At 45.0% G+C, this 15964-nt stretch overlaps 1 protein-coding gene and 1 pseudogene across 2 annotated transcripts in view; both read right to left on the bottom strand.

Moving 5' to 3' along the window:
• Smc3 (structural maintenance of chromosomes 3) overlaps nucleotides 1-10278 on the bottom strand; it is a 42214-nt gene extending 31936 nt beyond the window's left edge. The window contains exons 1-3 of one of the 2 annotated variants that reach the window (XM_069987964.1): nucleotides 10163-10278; nucleotides 8584-8659; nucleotides 3185-3223 (exon numbers count right to left, since the gene is read on the bottom strand). In XM_069987964.1, the coding sequence (XP_069844065.1) occupies nucleotides 3185-3223; nucleotides 8584-8659; nucleotides 10163-10177 (130 nt within the window). In that variant the 5' untranslated portion in view covers nucleotides 10178-10278. Of the gene's footprint in view, nucleotides 1-3184; nucleotides 3224-8583; nucleotides 8660-10162 lie in introns of those variants that run through there. The other variant, XM_069987965.1, reaches the window with a different exon arrangement.
• LOC138803812 (large ribosomal subunit protein eL24-like) lies at nucleotides 3730-4504 on the bottom strand (annotated as a pseudogene).
• Nucleotides 10279-15964: the final 5686 nt, after the last annotated feature.

The following is a 15964-nucleotide window of genomic DNA, read 5'->3' as shown; positions in this document are numbered from 1 at the left end:
TAAATTATGTTATTGACAAAATGGAGGAAAATTTTCCACTTAGACAAATTGGAGAAGAAATTATATGACAAATATTTTAAGAAGTTTTTATCAAAATACATTCATAGACAACATACAAGAAGCAACAAGAAGACCTAAACCTTCATAAAGTATCCACTGACTGGCTAACACTACACTCTTGCACTCCACAAGGACACACCACACAGTTGACTGTGGTCCCATAAGATTGTAACAGAGCTGAAAACAATCCTCTGACACCACATCTGGTGTATATCTGTGACACAACTTCTCAACGCTAAGGAAATAAATACAGGGAAATATTTCCAATTCTCCTTCTATTGCACTGCCTTCACCACTTGCACCTTCTGTAAAGAGGCGTTCTTATCTTCTACAGAGTACCTAAATGCACAGACCATTATGCTAAGATATGGACCTCTTTTTTTTTTTTTTTGTCAGTCATGGGGCTTGAACTCTGGGCCTGGGCCCTGTCCCTCAGCTCTTCAAATCAAGGCAAGCACTCTACCACTTGAGCCACAATGCCACTTCTGGCTTTCTGGTGGTTAATTAGAGATAAAGAATCTCACAAACTTTCCTGCCCAGGCTGGCTTTGAACCACGATCTTCAGATCTCAGGCTCGTGAGTAGCTAGGATTACAGGCGTGAGCCACTGGCGCCTGGCAATATGGACCTCTCTACTCAGCTCTCTTGATCCTGGTCTTCCCAAGAGACATAACACCTGTGGGAATGTGAGAACATGGTGGAGGAAGGGAACTGTCTCACATTAAGGTATATGCTTGGGATGGAGACTGTTTCTCATAGTCAACTGGGAAGAGTAGGCCTCAAACTGTCCTTACTCCTCTGTGGGTCAGAAACACACAGTTCCTCTTCAACCTGTTCTGTCATTACCCAACTGCAACCACCACAGAACACCCAGGTGGCCTCTTGTGTGCACAGAAGAGAGGACTCTCCTCTTACTGTGAGGCTCTTTTCACAGCACTACTCAACTATGAGTTCAGATCAGTCCTGAAAACATAATTCTATTAAAATGTTTCACTCCCCAAAGGATTTGACAGAACCCTATCATACCTCAATATATTTTTATCTTTAGAAAGAATTTTCAAAGCTCACTATCTTCAAACTGGCAAAAGTACTTAAATCTCAAGCTTTTAATCCTTCATAAAAACTCCTGGTTTAGAAAATGTTGTTTTAAAAGGTAAAACAGAAGGATGAACTATTTCCAAAATGTATTAACAATTCTATTGTATTTAGACTTTTTTTTAGATCTTTTTTTTTTTGTTGATCCTGGGGCTTGAACTCTGGGCTTGGGCACTGTCCCTCAGGCTTAAGGCTAGCATTCCACCACTTGAGCCACAGCACCACTTCAGTTTTCTGGTGGTTAATTGGAGATAAGAGTATCAAGGACTTTCCTGCCCAGACTGGCTTTGAACTGAGATCCTTGAATCTCAGCCTCCAGAGTAGCTAGGGTTACAGGCGTCAGCCACCAGTGCCTGGCCATATTTACGTATGTTTTACACATGTACTTATGATACTTATATACCACTTCCAAGTTTAAGAAGTAATATAAGTAAGAATGCTGAGACCTGAGGATCACAGTTCAAAACCAGCCTGGGCAGGAAAATCCTTGAGACTTTTTTTTATTTTTTTGGGTCTGGTTGTAGGGCCTGAACTCTGGGCCTGGGCGCTGTCCCTCAGCTCTTCAGCTCAAGGCTAGCGCTCTACCACTTGAACCACAGCGCCACTTCCGGCTTTTTTCTTTTTGCTTATGTGGTGCTGAGGAATCGAACCCAGGGCCTCATGCATGCAAGGCAAGCGCTCCACCACTGAGCCACCTTCCCAGCCCACTTTTTTTTTTTTTTTGCCAGTCTTAGGGATTGAACTAGGGCCTGGCTCTGTCCCTGAGCTATCAGTGTTCAAGGCTAGCACTCTACCACTTGCGCCAGAGTCACTTCCGCCCTTTTCTGCTAATGGGGTACTGGGGAATCAAACCCAGGGCTTCATGCATGTTAGGCAAGCTCTCTAACACTAAGCCACATTCCCAGTCCTCCAATAAACCATACACCTATACACAAAGCTGGAAGTGGAGCTATAGCTTAAGTGGTAGAGCACTAGCCTTGAGAAGGAAAAAAAAAGGCTGGGAAGGTGGCTTAGTGGTAGAGCGCTTGCCTTGCATGCATGAGGCCCTAGGTTCAATTCCTAAGCACCACATAAGCAGAAAAAGCCAGAAGTGGCACTGTGGCTCAAGTGGTAAAGTGCTAGCCTTGAGCTGAAGAGTTAAGGGACAGTGCCCAGGCCCAGAGTTCAGGCCCATGACCGACAAAAAAAAAAAAATGTCAGCATCATGGACAGTGCCCAGGCCACTGGTTCCAGGGTGGTCAATGAAAAATTTCCCATGCTTATATTAAATAAGCAACAATACCACCAAGGAATGAGAAAGGGGTAAACCAACAGACAAGGAAAAACTGAAGATCTTTCCCCAACCTCCATTTCGAGAGGTTCAGACTGTCCCCAGGCTAGCTTAATGGAGTTATGGGAAAATAAACAAAAAGGCGTATCCCAAGAGGCAGATAACAAAAAATTAGGAAGTACCAGGAATTAGTGAGGTAAGTACAAACAAGGACTCATTTTGACAGGATTACTGCAGACGGTACACGTATATAATCAGGTCATCTACCAGTTAAATCTCTAGCAGCCAAGCTCAGTCCCCACAAGCCCCAGGACCACCACCAAAAAAAGAAAAAAAAATTCCCTCATACTATCTCCTTTGATTCTTACAACCCAATTACACAACACCTCCATCTTTATACATAATTCTTGGATTTTATGCAGACATAACCTCAGAAAACTAACAAGTTTAGAAAATTTCCTTAAGCTATCTGTCTCAATATATTTAGAATTAAAAAAAAAAAAGAAGTATTACCCAATATAGGTGGCTCATACCTATAATCCTAACTTCTCAAGAGGCTGAGATGTGAGGATTGCAGTTTAATGCCAGCCATGGTAGGAAAGTCTATGATACTAAGAGCATCTCCAATTAACCACCAAAAAAGCCAAAAGTAGAGCTATGGATCAAGTAGTAGGGTGCTAGCCCTGAGTGGAAAAGCTCAGGGACAGTATTGAGGCGAAGTGCAAGCCCCGGACCAGCATAAAATAATAATAATACTTACCATAGAAGAAGTTACTTTTTCCGGATCCATTTCTGCCCACTATAAAATTTCATAAAAATGAAAACAAAAGAAAAAAAAGTTATTTTGTACAAAACTCAGTACAATTAAAGTTATCAAATATACACATAAACATGAACTGCAATTCTCTAACAAAATACCTTGGTATTTGAAGTTAAATACAAACAAAAAAAAAGAAACCAGTAATGCAAACATCTATAATCTCCAAATGAGTGTACTTTTTGTAGACTTCAAATCATTTTCTAAATGGCAATTTGACTTTTTGTTCTTCGCCAGTGGATTAAAATCAAGAGAAACTACATGACATAGATAATTTATAATAGAAACAATGGATGAAGTCTACTCTATATATATTTAACATTAAATTCATATTATTAATATCCTAAAATGCTTAATCATTTAAGCTCAAATTTTCCCATGTTGAACAATGTATATGTGTGTACACATATAAATGTATGTCACATATATTCATGGAATAGCCAAAGTGTAGACAATCTGAATTTTTTCACTAGAATTCATATATAAGAAATTTTATAAATAAAAAGATATTAAATATCTTATTTTTTTTCTTGTATGGGGCTTGAACTCAGGACCTAATACTTGTTGTGCTGGAACTCTACCACTTGAGCAAAGTTCAGCCCAGCCTTTACTGGTTATTTTGGAGATGAAGTCCAATGGACTTTTCTGCCTGCATTGGCTTCTAACCTCCACCTTTTAAGTGCAGCCTCCTGAGTAGTTTGGATTACAGGTGTGACAGTGTAGGCTACCAGCACCCAGCTCAAATCTTTTTTTTTTTTTTTTTTAATAGATTTTATTTCAAAGTCTGAACTCCCAAACTAGAGCTTTCCACCACCTTGGGGAAGAGAAACTTTCACAGGCTTCACAATCTTTTGCTTAGGTGTAGTCTTTGTGAGAGCCTTAGCAGCAGCCATTGTTGCGTTCTTGGATGCTTGCTGAGCCATTTTGGCTTTCCTGGCAGCCCTGAAAGCTTGCTCTTGCTCAACCTAACTTCTGGTTTTTGATTCCTTTTTGCCATTATATCAAGAGAGGCACCAGTGACGACGGCCTTTGGAATTTGACTGCATGTTGGGTTCTTTTCTTTTGAATTTCTTCCAACTATCCCTTTTTGTGCTTTCTTCTGTAGACAAGAGTCCAGTTATCTGTTGAAGAATCCTCTTGGAAAGGAAGGCTGACTTGCATTTTGCATTAAGAAATTAGAAAACCTTCCCATTGGTCCTGGCATAGTGACTCCTATGCCTGAGGTAGATCTTGTACCTGCTAAAACTAGAGTTCAACTTTCATTGTGGCAGAGGCCCAAAGAGAGGAAAGATGGTAGAGAGGGTCAAATCTTCTGATTTAAGAAGTTTGTTTAGTATCTCAGTGCAGTTCTGATTGGGACACATTTGCTGTAAAGCTGAAAATTATTTCTTTTTTTTTTTTGTCGGTCATGGGGCTTGAACTCTGGGCCTGGGCGTTGTCCCTCAGCTCTTCAGCTCAAGGCGAGCGCTCTACCACTTGAGCTACAGCGCCACTTCCGGTTTTCTGGTGGTTTATTGGAGATAGGAGTCTCACGGTCTCTCCTGCCCGGGCTGGCTTTGAATCGCGATCCTCAGATCTCAGCCTCCTGGGTAGCTAGGATTACAGGCGTGAGCCACCAGCGCCCGGCTTGAAAATTATTTCTAAATAAAAGCTAAACATAATTTATCATTAAGTGAATAGTTTAAATCATAAACATTCCTAAGTAATGAAAAATAAGTTAAGTTTCCTATAAAGTAAAATAATATTTTAAAATGTTAAAGGATAGTGAATAAATAAGGAAAGCCATTCAAGTGTTATTCTGAGCTAGGCATGGTGGTACATGCTTGAAATCCCAGGAAAAAAGCTTGAGTTTGAGGCTAGCCTGGTCTAAAAAGAAAAAAAGCCAGGGGATAGTGGCTCATGACTCTAATCCCAGACACTGAGGAAGCTGAGATCTGAAAATTAAGATTCAAAGCAAGCCAGGGCAGAAAAGCCAGTGAGATTCTTATCTCCGATTAACCACTACCCAGAAAAAAAAAAGATCCACAAGTAGAGGGGTGGCTCAAGTAGTGGAGGGCTAGCTTTGAAACTGTATTAAAATTGCTATACTACTCTAAAGGCACTGGTGGCTCACACATGTAATTCTTAACTACTCAGGAAGCTCAAGTCTGAGGACTGCAGTCAAAGCCAGCCTGGGCAGAAAAGTCTCTGAGACCCTTATCTCCAAAAGCAGGAAGTGGAGCTATAACTCTTGCAAAGTGCCAACTTGGAGCAAAACAGTTAAGAGACAGCACCCAGGCCCTAAGTTCAAGCCCCGGAGAGAAGGGGGAAAGGTGAAGAGGGCCAAAGAGAGGAGAAGTGGGTCAGGGCCTTACAAAAACAATCAGGGCTAAATATGGTCATGAAGTTATGGGCCAGATGAGCACCTAGCAAGACATGAACTATTAGCCAGCAAGGAGCTTCACCAGTGCTCAGTCCTGCTGGTATTTTTGATCATGGACTTCTAGCCTCCAAAACCTTATTATGGCTATCCTATCAACTAATATACCTGGAAAAGCAGTCAATGTAAAAGCAAAATTGTATAACACTGCCTTCCTGGTATCTATAGCATTCATTTTGCCCAGGCTTTAAATATTAAGCAGCATGTCAGAAAACGTTTCTGTTAGCTCTAACAAAAGGGGCTTACAGTTCAAGAGCCTATAATAGCTAAATATTTAATGGCAATCACCTTACCTATACCTTTTCATTCAATCTTCCAAACAGAAAAGTAATCTTGGCTATCTACTTAGCTAAGATCTGCAAAGATTGTAGTTCAAAACCAGCCCAAGTAGAAAAGTCTGCAACACTCCATTTCCCATAGTAGTCAACAAAAAGTCTCCAGGTGGGGGCTAGGAAGGTGGCTCAGTGGTAGAGCGCTTGCCATGCATGCCTGAGGCCCTGGGTTCGATTCCTGAGCACCACATAAGCAAAAAGAAAAAAGCCGGAAGTGGCACTGTGGCTCAAGTGGTAGAGCGCTAGCCTTGAGCTGAAGAGCTGAGGGACAGTGCCCAGGCCCAGAGTTCAGGCCCCACCACTGGACCCCCCCCCCCAAAAAAAGTCTCCAGGTGTGGCTTAAGTAGTATGGCACAGGCCAGTCAAGCAAGTTCAAATCCCAGTAAAAAAACAAAAAACAAAAATTCCTCTGGGCACTGGTGACTCACGACTGTTTAATCCTATCTACTCAGGGAGGCTGAGGATCACAGTTCAAAACCAGCCGGAGCAAGAAGTCCATGAGACTCTTATCTCCAATAAACCACCAGAAAACTGGAGGTGGCACTGTGGCTCAAGAGGTAGGGAGCTCACCTTGTGAGGGACAGCTCCCAGGCCCAGAGTTCAAGCCCCCACAACCAAAAAAAAAAAAAAAAAAAAAAAATCCATTTAGTGAAAAACATACCATCAATTTTTTTTTTTTTTTTTTTTTTTTTGGTGCCAGTCCTAGAGCTTTGAACTCAGGGTCTGGGTGCTGTCCCTGAGTTTTTGCTCAAGGTTAGTACTCTACCACCTGAGCCACAGTTCCACTTCTGACTTTTTGGTAGTTAATTCAAGATAAGAGTCTTATAATTCCCTGCCTGGGCTGGCAAGGAAGCACAAATCCTCAGATCTCAGCCTCCTGAGTAGCTAGGGTTACAGGCATGAGCCACCAGCGCCCAGGTTCAAGTTTCACTTAATAATATGTAATACAGATATAGACAACTAGCAGGATAGTGAGGTATCCTGTTTATGTGTCACCAATTCACCTGCTCAATCCAGGTATTGCTGCCTCTAAAATGTTTGTGTTTCAGCCTATTCTCAGGGTGCACTCAAATCTGAGAAGTCCTGGAGGAAGACCTAACTCACTGAGTAATTCAGGGGTTAGTCCCCAGAGCAACATATTCCTAAACATGGAGAAATTAATGTTCTATATAGTAAAACTTTGACCAATGAAGACAGGTTCTAGCAGACAATTCCCTCTCCATTCCTTTACCATCTGCCCCAAAGCATGAAAGTCCATCTGGAAATTCCAACATGACAACAAACCAGAGGTCTTCTTCATAAAGCTGTGACCAGCTTTGCCCTCACTCTTGCCTACAGACTATACCTTCCACTAAATCATTAGCAGCTAAGCCTGCCTGTTCTGTTTTCTAGGAAAGCAGGGCCCAAACAGATCATATTCTGGTATATACTCCAAGGTTTATGCTTTTCTAACCAAGCTTCATCGTGGGAGGCATTGATAAGGAAAGTAAAATCTGGCAATTTAATCTGTGAATAAAGAAAATGATCTTAAATAAGGATGTGACATACCAAGTTCAAATGCTAAAATAAATAGCATTCAGTATAAACTGAAAGCTATTAAAACATACCCTTGGGCTAGGAATGTGGCTTAGTGGTAAAATGCTTGCCCAGCATATATGAAGCCCTTGGTTCCTTTTCTTAGTATCACATAAACAGAAAAAGCTAGAAGTGGCACTGTGGCTCAAGTGGTAGAGGGCTAGCCTTGAGCAAAAGAAGCTGAGGGACAGTGCCCAGGCCCTGGGTTCAAGCCCCAGAACTGGTGAGAGGAAAACAACAACAACAAAAAACTATACCCTCAGCCAGGTGCACCTCAGGAAGCTGAAATCTAAGAATCAAGAAGCCAATCAGGATAGATAAATCCAGAAGAATCTTACTACCCTCATCTCCAATTAACCAGCAAAAATCTGCAAGTAGAAGTGTGACTCAAATGATAGTGTCAGTCAGCCTTGAGCTAAAAAGCCTAACAGCATAAGACCCAACGTTGAAGTCCAAGACTAATGTGTGTGCACACACACAAAAAGTTCTCAAATAAAAATGAATAGTTCTTGGGCTGGGAAGGTGGCTCAGTGGTAGAGCGCTTGCCTTGCATGCATGAGGCCCTGGGTTCGATTCCTCAGCACCACATAAGCAAAAAGAAAAAAGCCGGAAGTGGCGCTGTGGCTCAAGTGGTAGAGCACTAGCCTTGAGCTGAAGAGCTGAGGGAAGAGTTCAGGCCCCACAACGGGACCCCCTCCCCCCCAAAAAAGAATAAATAGCTCTCTTCTCTCCCTTCCAGAGGACTTAACCCAGGGCCTTGCACATGCAAGGCAAGCACTCCTCCCGCTGAGCTATGCCACCAGTCCCCAAATGAATAACTTATGATTGAGTAACTCAGACATCCTAAATGTACAAAATAAGCAATTCATCAGTGCAAAGTGATTTCATACATACTTATATAAAGCTACTTAAAGACATTCAAAGACAACTATTGTCTCCTTAAGCTTATGTACAGATGGACAGAATGCACATCTCCGTATGTCATGAACCTAACCCAGTAAACCATGAACACTTACCAATAACATTATGCTTTGAACTGAAGGGATCTACAATTGTTTGATCTCTGTAACTTCGAAACCCTTGGATAATCACCTAAATAAGAACACACATAAAAAGAAAAACCTTCCGCGTCAATATCTTTTTTTCTCTGGAGGGGGGCACTTCTTTCTAGTTTCTCATTTAATGTAAAAAACTTTCAACTTCACAGAAGAAAACAAACCCAACATTTTCAAAGGTGAATATGAACAATCCACTGAAATCCATGTCAATCTGTAAACTCTGCCAAGGCGGCTGACTTTTACAAGTCACAACAGCAACCTGCTAAGAAACTCTCAAAATGAAGAACCCTGTGTAAAGCCAAGTGGAGACCAGAGGTACGAGGCTACCAAGGGGGTCAGGCACATCTGCCAGCCCAGAGTCAACTTTCCAAAGGGGTGAGGGGCGCCTCAAATGCCCAATAGAAAAACAGCCCCAAACTGGACGAACGGGTGGACTCTCGCGGGAAGATGGTTTTAGCAGACGAAAGCTCTCACTGGGAGGCGATCGCTTCTCCCACGGAGGAGGACCGAAGGAGGACCCTTTCCACCTGGCGGGTAAAATCCAGCAGGGGAAAGGAGTCGAGGGACACCCGCTGTGCCGGGCGGGGCGGGGTTCTTCTCTTGTTTTTGTTTATATTTTTGTCTGCATTCATTTCATGCAAATGGCCTGGGGGCCTCGCCCGCAGAAGACCCAGCCCGACCCTCCCCAAGTGGCACCCCCCCACCCGCAGGTGCCCGCCCGCACCCCCTCCCCGCGCATGCCCCGCCTCGTCCCCACCCCTGCTGCCTGCTCCCCCTGCACACGCCTCCACACACTCACCGGCCCGCCCCCACCCCGCACGCGTCCCTCCCGCACCCCTCCGCACACGCCTCCTCACACTCACCGGCCTGCCCCCTGCCCCGCACACGCCTCCTTACACTCGCCAGTCCCCGCCCCCCCCCGCCCCGCACACGCCTCCACACACACGCCGGTCCCCGCCCGCACCCCCGTGGCCTGCCCACCCCCCTGCCCCGCACACGCCCCTCCCGCACCCCTCTCTCCACACTCGCCGGCCCCCGCCCGCACCCCCTCCCCACGGCTTACCCACCTTCCGCCCCCCCCGCACACGCCCCTCCCGCACCCTCCCTCCACACACGCCCCTCCCGCACCCCTCCACACACTCGCCGGCCCCCACCCGCACCCCCCCGCGGCCTGCCCACCCCCCCCGCCCCGCACACGCCCCTCCCGCACCCTCCCTCCGCACCCCTCCCTCCACGCACGCCTCCACACTCCCGCCGGCCCCCGCCCGCACCCCCCCGCGGCCCGGGAAAGCCGGGCCCGGCCAGCAGCCCGCTCCCCCACGCCGTCGGAGACCCCGCCTCCCGCCCGGGCTGCAGAGCAGCACCCCGATTCCGGGGGCCGTCGGGGAGCGCGCAGCCAGGGGAGACCCCTCCCCCGGGAGCCCCAGCCCGCCCCGCGGGGAGGGGCAGGGGCCGCGGATCGAGCCCCCACCCGGCGCTAACCCCTCCGCCTCGGGGACCGGCCGTCACCTCCCGAGGAGCACGGGCCAGGCCTCACCTGCTTTATGTACATGGCTCCGCGCCCCGAGCCGGGGGAGGCCGCGCAGCAACAGCCCGGCGGACCGGGTGGGGGAAGCGCCGGAGAGACCCCTCCCACAAGGCACCGCGCGCTCCCCTTCCAGCCAAACAAGATGGCGGCGCGCCGGGGGGCGGAGCCAGCCTCTTGGACGAAACCACTCCAAAGCCCCGCGGAACGTAGGGGAGGCCATCCCGAGCCTGTTCTTTCTTTTCGCAGCGTCAGAACCGTGGCGCACTCTACGATGGGGAGCGTCTAATTGTTAAATTCTTAGCTTACTGTTTTTTCTGGTAATTAGTTGGAAGGTTCATTGGGAAACGTATTGACCGCGAGGCTAGGATACACTCCTTCCATGGTGCAGGAAGATGGTAGCGTCCACAAGGTGGACGGCAAATTGGGCGCCAAAGCCTGGAATGAGCTGCGAGCCAATGGCGTTGCGGGCTGGAAGCCACGTGGTCCCCCAGCGGTTCAAAAACGCCGACCTGAGCAAACACTGTCTGTCTCACAGCGGTGGAAGGCTGGTGTCGGCTCCGTGCCGTCTCGGCTCCGTTCTCCCAGGCCCTAGGCCCTTTTGCTTGTCATCGAGCGCCTCCCACTGGCTCGGAGTTGTTCAACAACCCCGCAGAGACTGGCCGAGACTAGGGGATTTGTTTTGAGCTTGTAATCTTTGATATCCTGGAGGCTTTTACTAGGAAGACCTGTCTATACAATCTGCACAAAGAACTTTGCTTCTCTGATGGGGGACGATGTTGGGAGACACCTTGTATTCATATACTGTGTTGTAGAATGGGAACTTCTTTGTACAACTACTTAAAGATAATAATAATCTTAAGAAATGTAAAAAAGGAAACTTGCTTCTCCCTCCCCCCCCTTTCTTTTAAACAGTCTGAAAACAATAGGTACTAGTCACAACCTCAAATATATCTGATTTGTTTAGAAATTGGATCTCTGGGATGCTCTAAAATTACCTACTGATAATTTAAATTAGGTTTTTAAATTTATGTTTATATTTTGAAAGTGTTCATTACAAAAGGTTGGGAAATAATAGTCCCACAAAGCCATGAACACTCCAACGTACTTTAGACCTCTCTGATCTCATCTTTTTCCACCCTCCTCTATTCCTAGCCACATTAAAGTGAAATAAGGAGACTGTGTCTAAGTAACATTGCCTTGTTCTCACAACCATCCTAGTGCCTTGCTGGGTGGAAGAGCCTTTCCACCCAGCTCTGAACAAGCTTGAGGTAAGAGAGGCCATTCATTGAATTACAGATGTCATGCTGTTCAGCCTTAGAACTTTTGCTAAGGACAATGCTCTTCCTTGATTATTTCCCTAAATGGTTTGGCTCGCTTGCCTCTAAGTATCCCCTTATATGAAAAGTTTGAGGTGTATCCCCTTCCTCCTCCCCACCAAATGCAAAATATAAGCTGACCCGTTAGCTACTTCCCTAGATAGAAAGTTCTGCTGGTACCTGAGCATTTCCTTATATGGTCTGTTTCTGTTGGATTTGGACCTGGACCCCAAACATGTATGTTTTGTCCTTACACGCTTTGTTCAAGCTTGATTCTGGGCTGTAGGTCTTTGAAACAGGAGTCCACCTGCAGTCACCAGCTCTCCAAGAAAGACTTCCAATTTGACCTCTCAAAATGTGGCTTCTCTGTTGTTGCAACTGAATTCCTAGACCAAAAAAAAGAAAAAAGAAAGAAAGAAAGGAAAAAAAAGACACAAGGGGTCGCTCAGGCAATGCCTGAAATTTTCTTCTCTCCTTGCTGTAGTTTGCACCTGGAATGCCCGCCAAATGCACGTGTGTTAAAGCCTTGGTCCTGGGGCTGGGAAGGTGGCTCAGTGGCAGAGCGCTTGCCTTGCATGTATGAGGCCCTGGGTTTGATTCCTCAGCACCACATAAGCAAAAAGAAAAAAGCCAGAAGTGGCACTGTGGCTCAAGTGGTAGAGCGCTAGCCTTGAGCTGAAGAGCTGAGGGACAGTGCCCAGGCCCAGAGTTCAGGCCCCACAACTGGACCAAAAAAAAAAAAAAGCCTTGATCCTCTGAGCAGGTCCTCTGAGGTTAAAAGCTAAATTAGAGCATGAGACCCTAAGTTCAAGCCCCAGTACTGGCTACAAAAAAAAAATCTCCCCAACTACTGAGCATTGCCTAGATAATTTTCCTTTGAGTGAAGATGGCACTGCTGACTATAATGCTGTGTCTGCCCTAAGTGAAGTTGAATTCAATGACAAAGGTAAAGAGACTTTAATTCAATTTAATTCAATTAAGTAGGTGGAAGACCCTCAGGTCATTGGGGGCATGTTCTTGAAGGATTGAAGGAGACAGTGATGGGACCCCAACCCCATCCCCTTCCTCTCTTACATTTCCGATGAGATAACATTGTTTAGCTTTGCCACATGCTCCCATCATGTTGGATTGCTCTCCCAGACCAATGTGCCAACCAGTCATGAGTGAGCCAAAATAACCTTTGACTCCTTACCAATTGATTTATTTCAGGTATTGGTTATAGTGAAAGAAAGCTGACTAGCAGATTCATATTTATTTGACTTTCTTCTTTCACTTTCTGTGAAGGCAGAATCCTAAGATGACTCTTAAGATTTCTCTCCCCAAACTAGCCCTCTGTAGCTCACACCTGTAATTCTAGATACTAAGGATGTTGAGCTCTGAGGATTGAGGTTTGAAGCTAGCCCCGACAGACAAGTCAGAAAGACTCTTACCATCAATTAGCCAGCAAAAAGAAGGGGGAGGGGGGAGGAGAAGAAGCTAGAAGTAACAGTGTGGCTCAAGTGGTAGAGCATAGCCTTGAGGTTAAAAGCTAAATTAGAGCATGAGACCCTAAGTTCAAGCCCCAGTACTGGCTACAAAAAAAAAAAATCTCCCCAACTACTGAGCATTGCCTAGATAATTTTCCTTTGAGTGAGGATGGCACTGGTGACTATAATGCTGTGTCTACCCTAAGTGAAGTTGAATTCAATGGCAAAGGTAAAGAGACTTTAATTCAAATTCACTTTGTAATTCAGATTCACTTTGCATTTATAAAAGGGAGATTTTTGCCTGACCAATCAGATGACCCTGTAAAAGAGACCATCAGAAAGAAAGTCAGGTTAGAGATTCACAGAGATAGAAAATCACCTCTTGGGTACAGGCTTGGGACATGAGCCTGTCCTCCTAGCTACTCAGGAGGCTGAGGCTGCAGGGTAGCTTTAGCTCAGAACCTTAAGACCTACTGGGCAGCCAAGGAAGGGAGGGAAAGAAGAAGGAGGAGGAAGGGGAGGAGAGGAAGGAAGGAAGGAAGGAAAGGAGGGAGGGAAGAAGGGAGGAAAGCTGCCATGTCATACAACTGCAAGGAACTGATTCTGTCAAAAGTAAGCCTGAAAGCAGCCCCTGGGGTTCAGAAGAATGAGCAACATTTGGTGCAGCCCAGCTAACCCTTGATCAGTGATGATACCAGCAGCCAGCCCAAAACTCTGTGCCCAGACTTCTAACCGTACTCCAAGATATTCTGAGGTTATAGACCTAGTCTTAGTGCAGTTCAAAATAGTTTATGGGGGGCTGGGAAGGTGGCTCAGTGGTAGAGTGCATGCCTTGCATGCCAGAGGCCCTGGGTTCGATTCCTCAGCACCACATAAGCAAAAAGAAAAAAGCTGGAAGTGGCGCTGTGGCTCAAGTGGTAGAGTGCTAGCCTTGAGCTGAAGAGCTGAGGGACAGTGCCCAGGCCCAGAGTTCAGGCCCCATGACCGGACCCAAAAAAACAAACAAACAATAAAGTACAGGGTCAAGCACACATAGAATAAGACCCTTAATGTCATGGTTTCTCTCTCCTTATTTTCCCTCTACTACTAAGAGTTCCATGGTAAAACTCCAGCTGTAAGCAGATTTTTCTTTTCACAAAAGTGTTTTATCATCTCAGAAAGGGATCACACGCTGACTTTATCCACCCAACTCCACCCGTCCCCTCCCCCCTCCCCCCCCTCCCCCCCATGTGCTATGATTTTTCATTCCTATGGGACACAGACTTTCTAAGAGAGTTTCCCAGTACAGTGATCATAAAGCAGATAGCTCATTATTGCTCAGTGCCTGTTTAACTCTTAGGGTCCCCAAGAGAAGAAACTGGCATGCCAGAAATGTTTCCAAATCACAGCTTTATCATAGTGAGGCTTGGAACTATCAAATCCCAAAGCACCCTCAAGAGAAAAGTGTAGGCAGTTCCTCCCATTCCTGACAGGGTGGAAGCATTGCATCATGGGAAAATTAGACTTAGAAAAGAAAAAGTCTTCTATTGGTTCCCCCAAACATATGTAGGGCATGTGGAAAGACCTTTAAGGAAATTAGGGGAAAACAAAAAACAGGAAGAAGTCTTTTCGGGGATCTGTAACAGTTTCCAAAACCTAAAACCCAAGCCTTATGTGTCACAGGAAATACCAGCCCTTGTCCCTCCCCTAGATGACATTAGGAAGATTATAGTAAGAGGGGGAAAAATTCATTCCAAATGCAAGTGCTTGATAAACTCTTAACATTTTTCTAACCTGCTTAAAATTATCTTTATGCTACCACAATCTTCAAAATTTTGTTTAAAAAGAAAACAAAACCTCAGTTCTTGGCCAGAGCCAAAGCTCAAGTGGTAGAATGCTTCCTTAGCCTATACAAGGCCCTAAGCTTATTTTCCAGTATTTCCTGCAAAAATGGTTACATGACAGGGTGGATATGGATAAGGATGGATGTTACTCATATCTTGGCATGGTGAATTGTAACCTCTTTGTACAGTTACTTAAAGATAATAAAAACATAATTTAAAAATCTGACATTAACATGTGTCAAAGTTCATTTTATTCATTCATGTAAAAAAAAGTGGAGGTGTGGCTCAAGTGGTAAAGCGGTCACCAGCTTTGAGGGGAAAAGTGAAGCAAGAACACAAGGCCCTGAGTTCAAGCCCCAATACTAACACACACACACACACACAAACACACACGAAAAAACAGACTTGATTTGAAAAAAATTACAATGATAAAACTGATTCAAAAATAAGCCATTTGAAACAGATAATTATATAATCATTGGAAGAAAGAATGTTGAAATAGTCTTGTTATATCAGATGAAAAATTGGCACATGTTCTATAAGGTGATAAACTAGATTATTTGCGGGGGGGGGGGTCAGTCATGGGCCTTGAACTCAGGGTATAGGCTCTGTTTCTGAGCTTTTTTGCTCAAGGCTGAAGCTCTACCACTTTAAGCCACAGTGCCACTTCAGATTTTCTGGTGGTTCATTGGAGATAAGAGTCTCACTGACTTTCTTGCCCAGGCTGGCTTTGAATGGTAATATTCAGATCTCAGCCTCCTGAGTAGCTAGGATTACAACCGTGAGCCACTGTCACCCAGCTAAACTAACATCATAAAGGTTATCTTTCCTACCAGTTAAAAGCAATTCATACTATCAGCTTTCTCATAGGTTTTACAGAATTGTAAGCCATCTAGATTTTAATAAAATGTGAATCTGAAGTCATTACATTAAAAGTTACTGAATCTTTTCCCACTGTTTCACATCATTTTCTGGAAAAGGATCTTGAGGGGGAAAGAAAACAGGTAAACTTGTGGGTACCATAAACATTGCCTAAGAGCTAGAAATCAAACCTTCAGCCCTTAGAACAATACAGATACTGTCTGCCCACAAAATCATCACATTGGGAAATTGGAAACATTATGAAAAACCTAGTCATTGGGAAATGAATTGCCTGAATAAACTTTGCTAATCCTTTTGTACTAAATAGAATCATGTACTATGTGG

This window comes from Dipodomys merriami, unplaced genomic scaffold (assembly GCF_024711535.1).
Source record: "Dipodomys merriami isolate MVZ:Mamm:240054 unplaced genomic scaffold, mDipMer1.0.p SCAF_35, whole genome shotgun sequence".
NCBI classification, from domain to species: Eukaryota; Metazoa; Chordata; class Mammalia; order Rodentia; family Heteromyidae; genus Dipodomys; species Dipodomys merriami.
The sequence above is the reverse complement of the archived record's forward strand: the minus strand, read 5'-3'. Positions and strand labels throughout refer to the sequence as shown.